The sequence below is a fragment of the Theropithecus gelada genome, chromosome 11 (genome assembly GCF_003255815.1).
Source record: "Theropithecus gelada isolate Dixy chromosome 11, Tgel_1.0, whole genome shotgun sequence".
NCBI lineage: Eukaryota > Metazoa > Chordata > Mammalia > Primates > Cercopithecidae > Theropithecus > Theropithecus gelada.
The window spans coordinates 97,232,554-97,244,616 of record NC_037679.1 but is presented as its reverse complement, the minus strand read 5'-3'; the positions used below and the strand labels follow the sequence as shown (position 1 = coordinate 97,244,616).

Below are 12,063 nucleotides of genomic sequence, written 5' to 3'. Positions count from 1 at the left end.
GCAGACAAAAATTCTACTAGTATAAGGTACAAAGTAATTAGCAAAGTCATAAAGTTTTAGATAGGTACTCTTTGGAAATAGTTTATTTTAATGAGAGGAAGTGCTAAAACAAACTCAATGATAACATAGAAAAATATAGTTGTATCTATGAATATGCAAAGTGATTACACATTTAAAAATTATACTGAATATTAATATAAGCCATACACTTGTATAGATTAATAGCAATTTTGACTAGATTGGATATTTTGTTGCACCAATTAGAATTAAGTAAAATGGTGTGCTGGGGGTGGGTAAAAACCTTATTCCCATGAGGCTTACAATGTAATATGCTGCATAAAACGCAGGCATGTTCCCTGAGGAAGAATTGAAAGTGTCAATTCTTACACATCACAATTGGTTGTAACTTCTTCAGGGTTTGGTCCTAGTTCTCCAAAAAAGGAATTTTATCTGATGTAATCATGTGGATGTAAGTCTTACCTGAGCAGATCACAGACACATCGTTCTGATGAATACAGTCCATATTTATGGTTGCAGAATGTCTGCAGTCCCAAAGAAAAGACTCATTACCGGAGCAGGAGACACCATCAAGCCATACAACATCAGATCCTGACTGCAAATGAGGCAAGCCAGCGAAGTGAAGTGCAGTTCCGCATCCCAACTGCTTGCATACGACATCGGCTGCAGCATTGTTCCACTTATGGTGGCATATGGTCCCCCACCTTTCTTGGATTTTCAGCTCTACTCTCCCCACACAGCGGTTAGTTCCACCTACAAGCCTTAGTTCAAGATCACTACTATCTGAAACAGAGATATAAACACAAAGCCCAGGTGAAGTTTTGATCAGAAACTTCAGATTCCAGATCCTGCTATCCAAATTGAGATTCAATGAATGCCTAACTCTTGCTTTTTAAAATTCTTGTACACGTACAAGATTAATATAATAGAATCTATCCCAGGAAAGGATCATGCTATGATGTTGACAATCCACCAGAATCTCTGGCATTTGGGGAATAAAGCACAACAGAGAGTAGAAATGCCCTTTCTGATTGTGAGTTAAGAATAAATCTATCAAAGGTCAAGAATGCATGTAAATTTGTTGTCAAAACATGAGCCTTGCTGGCTCTCAGTCTAGCCAGCAACCATTTTAGAACTTATAACTGTGTATAAGCAGTGGCAATAAGATATCATTGTCATCACTGTCATCATTCTCTTATTCCTACTTCAAAAATTTTTCTTCCTTTAAATGAACATTTAACTCCAACTTCTTGCAATATAACTTCTAATTATTCATCTTACTGGAATTTGCTCTTGAATGAAATGGAACAAATGAAACAAATGAAAAATAAAACTTCCAAAGGTGAAAGCAAGTGTGGCCAGCCATAAATTATGGACTTGTCATATTATTAAAATACTCTGTTGATTTAATTCAAATTATCAGCCTTTCCTTATTACCTTATTTCTTTATATCACTTAGCAAAATTGACCACTACATATATATATATCATGCGTAGTGGTCAATTTTACTAAGTGATATAAAGAAAAAAGGAAATAAGGAAAGGCTGAGAATTTGGATATTTTATATACGTATGTATATATATAGTGATCAATTTTGCTAAGTGATATAAGGAAATAAGGAAAGATTGAGAATTTGGATATATACACACACACACACACACATCCATACACACACACACACACACACACAAAATCATCTCACCATATCCACGGGGGTGTGGTTCCAGGACTCCTATGGATACTAAAATCTGCAGATACTCAAGTTCCTTAGTTGGCCTTCTGTGTCTGCTGGTTTCACACCCACGGATTCAACTAAATGCAAAGTTTCCATCAGCGGTTGATTGACTCCATGGATATGAAACCCACAGATTCTAAAGGCCAACTGTGTGTGTACATACATATTTTTTACACTTAGCAAAATATATTATATAATATAAATATAATATATAATATAAAATATATTTTATATTATATATTATATTTGCCTAGGTCTTCCAAGAATCCAAGAATACATTGTCTGTCTGTCTGTCTCCCTCTCTCTCCAATTGCTTGTTTTGTCCCCATATCTGTCAGTTAAATGAATGAGTCTTTTTTACAGATTATTTACCTTTATTTAATAAATTAACATACAGTAAAATTGACTGGTTTTGTGTACATTTGTGTGTGTATAGTTCTCTAAGTTGTAATACAGGCATTAATTTGTGTAACTATTACCACAGTAAGAATATAGAACTTTGTTACCCCATTCATTCATTGAAAGACAGTTAGTTACAGTGTATTATTGTTTTAATATATTGCTAGGTTCAAGAAACAGAATGTTATACTAGCAATATTTTAAAACTATTTCTTTTTTTTATTTTTGTTGATATATATCAGTTGTATNAATATAATATATAATATAAAATATATTTTATATTATATATTATATTTGCCTAGGTCTTCCAAGAATCCAAGAATACATTGTCTGTCTGTCTGTCTCCCTCTCTCTCCAATTGCTTGTTTTGTCCCCATATCTGTCAGTTAAATGAATGAGTCTTTTTTACAGATTATTTACCTTTATTTAATAAATTAACATACAGTAAAATTGACTGGTTTTGTGTACATTTGTGTGTGTATAGTTCTCTAAGTTGTAATACAGGCATTAATTTGTGTAACTATTACCACAGTAAGAATATAGAACTTTGTTACCCCATTCATTCATTGAAAGACAGTTAGTTACAGTGTATTATTGTTTTAATATATTGCTAGGTTCAAGAAACAGAATGTTATACTAGCAATATTTTAAAACTATTTCTTTTTTTTATTTTTGTTGATATATATCAGTTGTATGTATTTTGGGGATACATGTGATATTCTGATACCTATATACAGTATGAAATATTCAAATTAGAGTAATTTGGATATCTGTCACCTCAAAATTTTGTCTTTTATTCGTGGCGAGAACATTCCAAATCTTCTCTTCTAACTATTTAGATGTTTTTTTCTTAATCTAATTATTGATTAAGGAAATAGATTCCCAGAAATAATGTGGAACCTTGGATCTAGGCATACTCAAAGTGATTCACAATTGGGCATGCCAGCTCTTTGAGTCAAAACAGTGCCTCTGCTTTTGTTATTTTGATGGGCTGGTTTGTTTTTTCCTGTAGATTTGCTTAAGTTCCTTGTAGATTCTGGATATTAGCCCTTTGTCAGATGGACAGATTGCAAAAATTTTCTCTCATCTGTTCACTCTGACAATAGTTTCTTTTGCTGTGCAGAAGTTCCTTAGTTTAATTAGATCCCATATGTCAATTTTGGCTTTTGTTGCCATTGCTTTTGGTGTTTTAGTTATGAAGTCTTTGCCTATGCCTTTGTCCTGAATGGTATTGCCTAGAAATATCTAGAAAACCTAGAATAGGTTTTCTTCCAGGGTTTTTATGGTTTTTAGGTCTTACATTTAAGTCTTTAATCCATCTTGAGTTAATTTTTGTATAAGGCGTATGGAAGGGTTCCAGTTTCATTTTTCTGCATATGGCTATCCAGTTTCCTGATACCATTTATTAAATAAGGAATCCTTTCCCCATTGCTTGTTTTTGTCAGGTTTGTCAAGGATCAGATGGTTGTAGGTGTGTAGCATTATTTCTGAGGCCTCTGTTCTGTTCCATTGGTCTATATATCTGTTTTGGTATCAGTAACATGCTGTTTAGTTACTGTAGCCTTGAGGTACAGTTTGAAGTCAGATAGCATGATGCCTCCAGCTTTGTTCTTTTTACTTAGGATTGTCTTGGCCAAACAGGCTCTTTTTTGGTTCCATATGCAATTTAACGTAGTTTTTTCTAGCACTGTGAAGAAAATCAATGGTAGCTTGACGGGGATAGCATTGAATCTGTAAATTACTTTAGGCAGTATGGCCTAAAGTAATTTTCATGATATTTTCATGATATTGATCCTATTTATGAGCATGGAATGTTTTTCTATGTTTGTGTCCTCTCTTATTTCCTTGAGCAGTGGTTTGTAATTCTCCTTGAAGAGGTCCTTCACATCCTTTGTAAGTTGTATTCCTAGGTATTTTATTCTCTTAGTAGCAATTGTCAATGGGAGTTCACTCATGATTTGGCTCTCTGTTTGTCTATTATTGTGTATAGGAATGCTTGTGATTTTTGCACATTGATTTCATATCCTGAGACTTTGCCGAATTTGCTCATGAGCTTAAGGAGATTTTGAGCTGAGACGATGGGGTTTTCTAAATATACAATCATGTTATCTGTAAACAGAGACTATTTGACTTCCTCTCCTTCTATTTGAATACCCTTTATTTCTTTCTCTTGCCTGATTGCCCTGGCCAGAACTTCCAATACTATGTTGAATAGGAGTGGTGAGAGAGGGCATCTTTGTCTTGTGCTGGTTTTCAAAGGGGATGCTTCCAGCTTTTGCCCATTCAGTATGATATTGGCTATGGGTTTGTCATAAATATCTCTTATTATTTTGAGATACATTCCATCAATACCTAGCTTATTGAGAGTTTTTACCATGATGGGGTGTTGAATTTTATTGAAGGCCTTTTCTGCATCTATTGAGATAATCATGTGGTTTTTGTCATTGGTTCTGTTTATGTGAAGGATTATATTTACTGATTTGCATGTATTGAATCAGCCTTGCATCCCAGAGATGAAGATGACTTGATCATGGTGGATAAGCTTTTTGATGTGCTGCTGGATTCGGTTTGCCAGTATTTTATTGAGGATTTTCACATCAATGTTCATCAGGGATATTGGCCTGCAGTTTTTTGTTGTTGTTATTGTGTCTCAAAACAGTGTAAAATAATTAACAAAATGGCATCAACAGGTTCTTACCTATCAATAATTGCTTTAAATGTAAATTGATTAAATTCTCTAATGAAAAAACAGAGTGGAGAGGTTAGAAAATGGCAAACAAGCAGCAGAACAAATGGACTTAACGCATTTTTACAGAAAATTTTACCCAACAGCTGCAGAATATGCATTCTATTCATCAGCACATGGAATATTCTCTAAAATAGACCATATGATAGGCCACAAAACAAGTCTCCACACATTTAAGAAAATCAAAATTATATCAAGTACACTCTCATACCACAGTGGAAGAAAATTGGAAATCAGCCCCAAAAGAAATCCTCAAAACAATGCAAATACATGGAAATTACATAATCTGCTCCTAAATGAGCACTGGGTCAACAATGAAATCAAGATGGAAATTTAAAAATTCTTTGAACTGAATGGTAATAGTCACACAACCTATCAAAACCTCTGGAATACAACAAAGGTGGTGCTAAGAGGAAAGTTCATAGCCTGAAATGCCTACATCAGAAAGTCTGAAATAGATATTTTTAAAATTATTATTATTATACTTTAAGTTCTAGGGTACATGTGCACAATGTGCAGGTTTGTTACATATGTATACATGTGCCATGTTGGTGCGCTGTACCCATTAACTCATCATTTACATTAGGTATATCTCCTAATGCTATCCCTCCCCTCTCCGCCCTCCCCACAATAGGCCCCGGTGTGGGATGTTCCCCTTCCTGTGTCCAAGTGATCTCATTGTTCAATTCCCACCTATGAGTGAGAACATGTGGTGTTTGGTTTTCTGTTCTTGTGATAGTTTGCTGAGAATGATGGTTTCCAGCTGCATCCATGTCCCTATAAAGGACACGAACTCATCCTTTTTTATGGCTGCATAGTATTCCATGGTGTATATGTGCCACATTTTCTTAATCCAGTCTGTCACTGATGGGTTTCTACCCAGAGGAAAAGAAGTCATTATCTGAAAAAGGTATTTGCACATGCATGTTTATAGCAGCACAATCTGCAATTGTACAAACATGGCAACAACCCAAATGCCCATCAATCAATGAGTGGGTATATATATATATATATATCACAATTTATATCTATATCTATATCTATGTATACACCATGGAATACTACTCAGCCATAAAATGGAATGAAATAATGGCATTCACAGCAACCTGGATGGAATTGCAGACCATTATTCTAAGTGAAGTAACTCAGGAATGGAAAACCAAACATGGTATGTTCTCACTCATAAGTGGGAACTAAGCTATGAAGATGCAAAGGTATAAGAATGATATAATGGAGAATAGAGCAGCAGATCCTGACAAGGAGGATTCAACCACTACAGCGCTTGAGCTATGTGCTAAGGAAAAAACTGCCTTCTCTAGGGGGTCCCTGAACTCCATGACTTCTGACTGGGAGAGAACTCCCAACAGGGGTTGACAGACCCCTCGTACAAGAGAGCTCTGGCTGGCATCAGGCCAGTGCCCTCTGGGACAAAGCTTCTAGAGGAAAGAGCAGGCAGCAATATTTGCTGTCCTGCACCCTCTGCTGGTGATAACCAGGCAAATAGGGTCTGGAGTAGAGCCCAAGCAAACTGCAGCAGACCTGGAGAAAAGGGGCATGACTGCTAGAAGAAAAAACTAACAAACAAAAAGCAATAACATCAACATCAATGAAAGAACGTCCACACAGAAACCCCATCCAAAGGTCTTCAGTCACAAAGATCTAAGGTAGATTAACCCATGAAGATGAGGAAAAACCAGTGCATAAATGCTGAAAATTCCCAAAACCAGAATACCTCTTCTCCTCCAAATGATCGCAACTCCTCTCCAGCAAGGGCACAAATGAGTTTGTATATATGTATTATACACACATGTATATAAACGTATATACATACATAGAATGAGTTTGATGAACTGACAGAAGGAGGCTTCAGAAGGTGGACAATAAACTCCTCTGAGCTAAAGGAGCGTGTGTTCTAACCTAATTCAAGGAAGCTAAGAACCTTGAAAAAAGGTTAAAGAACTACTAACTAGAATAACCAGTTTAGAGAAAAACATAAATGACCTGATGGAGCTGAAAAATACAGCACAAGAACTTCGTGAAGCAAACACAAGTATCAATAGTCAACTTGATCAAGCAGAAGAGAGGATATCAGAGATTGAAGATCAGCTTAATGAAATAAAGCATGAAGACGAGATTAGAGAAAAAATATTGAAAAGGAAAGAACAAAGCCTCAAAGAAATGTGGAACTATGTGAAAAGACCAAACCTATGATTGATTAGTGTACCTGAAAGTGATGAAGAGAAAGGAACCAAGTTGGAAAACACTTTTTGGGATATTACCCCGAAGAATGTCCCCAACCTAGCAAGACAGGCTGAAATTCAAATTCAGAAAATACAGAGAACACCACAAAGATACACCTTAAGAAGAGCAACCCCAAGACACACAATCGTCAGATTCCAAAGGTTGAAACTAATGAAAAACTGTTAAGGGCAGCCAGAGAGAAAGGTCGGGTTACCCAAAAAGGGAAGTCCATCAGACTAACAGCAGATCTCTCTGCAGAAACCCTACAAGCCCAAAGAGATTGGGGGCTAATATGCAACATTCTTAAAGAAAAGAATTTTCAATGCAGAATTTCATATTCAGCAAAACTAAGTTTCATAGATGAAAGAGAAACAAAATCCTTTACAGACAAGCACCAGACCTGCCTTACAAGAGCTCCTGAAGGAAGCACTAAATATGGAAAGGAAAACTCAGTACCAGCCACTGCAAAAACAGACAAAAATATAAAGACCAATGACACTATGAAGAAACTGCATCAACTAATGTGCAAAATAACCAGCTAGCATCATGATGACAGGATCAAATTCACACATAACAATATTAACCTTAAATGTAAATGGGCTAAACGCCCCAATTAACAGACACAGGCTGGCAAATTGGATAACGAGTCAAGACCCATTGGTGTGCTATATTCAAGAGACAAATCTCATGTGCAAAGACATACATCAGCTCAAAATAAAGGGATGGAGAAATATTTACCAAGCAAATGGAAAGCAAAAAAAAAAAAGCAGGGGTTGCAATGCTAGTCTCTGATAGGAAGACTTTAAACCAACAAAGATCAAAAAAGACAAAGAAAGGCATTACATAATGGTAAAGGGAATAATGCAACAAGCAGAACTATCATACATATATGAATATATATAAAAATATACACATATATACATATGTACATATACACATATATGTGTATATATAAGATCCAAATAAGCTGAATTAGAAACAAAATATGCTATATACATACATGTTTATACATATATTCATATACATATATACATACATATGTATATCCATATGTATATCCATATACATATGTATGTATATACATGTAGATATTTGTATATACATATGTGTATACATATATGTTATGGACATGCATATATGTGTATTATACACACGTATAATACATGTGTACATGTATAATACATGCATACATATACATATACATGTATGTATATACTTGTGTAATACATATATGTAAACATATATACGTATATATGCATGCATGTATATATGTATATGTGTATATGTACATGCATGTATGGATATATGTATGTTATTATATACATGCATGTATGTATATGTGTATGTATATATGTATACGTGTATACATATACATGTGTATAATACATATATTTATATATACGTATATATGTATGTGCATGTATGTATATGTATATATTCATATACATATATACATGTATATATTTATATATACATATATATGTGTGTGTATATATATACACAGGTGCACCCAATACAGGAGCACCAAACTCATAAAACCAGTTCTTAGAGACCTACAAAAAGACTTAGACTTCAACACAATAATAGTGGGAGACTTTAACACCCCACTTTCAATATTAGAAAGATCAGGGAGACAGAAAATAAACAAGGACATTCAAGAGTTCAACTCAGCTCTGGGCCAAGGAAACCTAATAGATATCTACAAAACTCTCCACAGCAAATCAACAGAATATACATTTTTCTCAGCACCACATAGCACTTATTCTAAAATCAATCTCATAATTGGAAGTAAAACATTCCTCAGCAAATGCAAAAGAATGGAAATCATAACAAACAGTCTCTCAGGCCACAGTGCAATCAAATTAGAACTCAGAATTAAGAAACACACTCAAAACCACACAACTACATGGAAGCTGAACAACCTGCTTAGGAATGACCACTAAGTAAATAACAAAATTAAGGCAGAAATAATGCAGTTCATTGAAACCAATGAGAACAAACAGACAATGTAGCAGAATCTCTGGGACACAGCTAACACAGTGTTAAGAGGGAACTTTATAGCATTAAACGCCATCAGAAAGCAGGAATGATCTAAAATTGACACTCCAACATCACAATTAAAAGAACTAGAGAAGGAGAGCAAACAAATTTAGAAGCTAGCAAAAGAGAAGAAATAACTAAGATAAGAGCAAAACTGAAAGAGATAGAGACACAAATAACCTTCAAAAAACAATCAACCCAGGAGCTGATTTTTTGAAAAGATTAACAAAATAGATAAACTGCTAGCCAGACTAATAAGAAAGAAAAGAGAGAAGAATCAAATAGACACAATAAAAATGATAAAGGGGATATCGCCACTGATCCCACAGAAATACAAACTACCATCAGAGAACACTATATCCACCACTACACAAATAAGCTAGAAAATCTAGAAGAAATGGATAAATTCCTGGACACATACACCCTCCCAAGACTAAACCAGGAAGAAGTTGAATCCCTGAATAGATCGATAACAAATTCTGAAAAAGAGACCCTAATTAATAGCTTACCAACCCAAAAAAGCCCAGGACCAGAGGATTCACAGCGGAACTCTGCTAGAGGTACAAAGAGGATTTAGTACCATTCCTTCTGAAACGATTCCAAACAATAGAAAAAGAGACACTCCTCCCTAACTCAATTTTATGAAGCCAGCATTATCCTGATTCCAAAACCTGGGAGAAATACAACAAAAAAAAGTAAATTTCAGGTCAATATCCCTGATGAACATCAGTGCAAAAATCCTCAATAAAATACTGGCAAACTGAATCCAGCAGCACACCAAAAAGTTTATTCACCACGATCAAATTGGCTTCATCCCTGGGATGCCAGGCTGGTACAACATACACAAATCAATAAATATAATCCATCACATAAACAGAACCAATGACAGAAACCACATGAATACCTCAAAAGATGCAGAAAAGGTCTTCGATATAATTCAACACCCCTTCATGGTAAAAAAAACAAAAAACAAAAAAACTCTCAATAAACTAGGTATTGACGGAAGACAGCTCAAAATAATAAGAGCTATTTATGACAGACCCATAGCCAATATACTGAATGGGCAAAAGCTGAAAGCATCCCCTTTGGAAACCAGCACAAGACAAGGATGCCCTCTCTCACCCCTCCTATTCAACATAGTACTGAAAGTTCTGGCCAGGGCAATCAGGCAAGAGAAAGAAATAAAGCGTATTCAAATAGGAAGAGAGGAAGTCAAATGGTCTTTGTTTGCAGATGACATGATTGTATATTTAGAAAACCCCATGTCGCAGCCCAAAATCTCCTTAAACTGATAAGCAACAGTAGCAAAGTCTCAGGATACAAAATCGATGTGTAAAAATCACAAGCATACGTATACAACAATAATAGACAAGCGGAGAGCTAAATCATGAGTGAACTCCCATTCACAATTGCTACAAAAATAATAAAATATCTAGGAATACAACTTACAAGGGACATGAAGGACCTCTTCAAGGAGAACTACAAACTGCTGCTCAAAGAAAGCAGAGAGGATACAAACAAATGGAAAAACATTCAATGCTCATGGATAAAAAGATTCAATACTGTGAAAATGGTCATACTGCCCAAAGTAATTTATAGATTCAATGCTATTCCCATCAAGCTACCATTGACTTTCTTTACAGAACTAGAAAAAACTACTTCAAATTGTATATGGAACCAAAAAAGAGCCTGTATAGCCAAGACAATTCTAAGGAAAAAGAACAAAGCTGAAGGCATCATGCTACCTAAGTTCAAAACTACACTACAAGGCAATAACCAAACCAGCACGGTACTGGTACCAAAACAGAAATATAGACCAATGGAACAGAACAGAGGCCTCGGAAATAACATCACACATTTACAACCATCTGATCCTTGATAAACATGACAAAACCAAGCAATGGGTAAAGGATTCCCTGTTTAATAAATGATGCTGGGAAAACTGGCTAGCCATATGCGGAAAAACTGAAACTGGAACCCTTCCTTACACTTTATACAAAAATTAACTCAAGATGGATTAAAGACTTAAATGTAAGACCTAAAATCATAAACAATCCTAGAAGAAAACCTAGGCAATACCATTCAGGATATAGGCATGTGCAAAGGCTTTATGACTCAAACACAAAAGCAATGGCAACAAAAGCCAAAATTGACAAATAGGATCTAATTAAACTACAGAGGTTCTGCTCTGCAAAAGAAACTATCATCAGAGTGAACAGGCAACCTACAGAATAGGAGAAAATTTTTGCAATCTGTCCATCTGACAAAGGGCTAATATCCAGAATCTACAAGGAACTTAAACAAGTTTACAAGAAAAAACCAAACAACCCCATCAAAAAGTGGGCGAAGGATGCGAACAGACACTTCTCAAAAGAAGACATTTATGCAACCAACAAACATATGAAAAAAAGCTCATCATCACTGGTCATCAGAGAAATGCAAACCAAAACCACAGTGAGATACATCTCACACCGGTTAGAATGGCGATCATTAAAAACTCTGGAAACAACAGATGCTGGCGAGGATGTGGAGATGTAAATTAGTTCAACAATTGTGGAAGACTGTGGTGATTCCTCAACAGTCTAGAACTAGAAATACCATTTGACCCAGCAACCCCATTACTGGGTAAATACCCAAAGATTATAAATCATTCTACTATAAAAACATATGCACACACATGTTTATTGCAGTACTATTTAGAAAAGCAAAGACTTGGAACCAACCCAAATGCCCATCAATAATAGACTGGATAAAGGAAATGTGACACATATACACCATGGATTACTATGCAGCCATAAAAAAGAATGAGTTCATGTTCTTTGCAGGGACATGGATGAAGCTGGAAACCATCATTCTCACCAAATTAATACAAGAACAGAAAACC

General features: G+C 35.4%; 1 protein-coding gene across 2 annotated transcripts in view; it reads right to left on the bottom strand.

Moving 5' to 3' along the window:
• Window positions 1–12,063, bottom strand: part of CD163L1 (CD163 molecule like 1) — an 81,703-nt gene that overhangs the window by 52,357 nt on the left and 17,283 nt on the right. For both annotated transcript variants that reach the window (XM_025402447.1, XM_025402448.1), the window contains exon 5: window positions 481–801. In XM_025402447.1, the coding sequence (XP_025258232.1) occupies window positions 481–801 (321 nt within the window). The remainder of the gene's footprint in view (window positions 1–480; window positions 802–12,063) is intronic.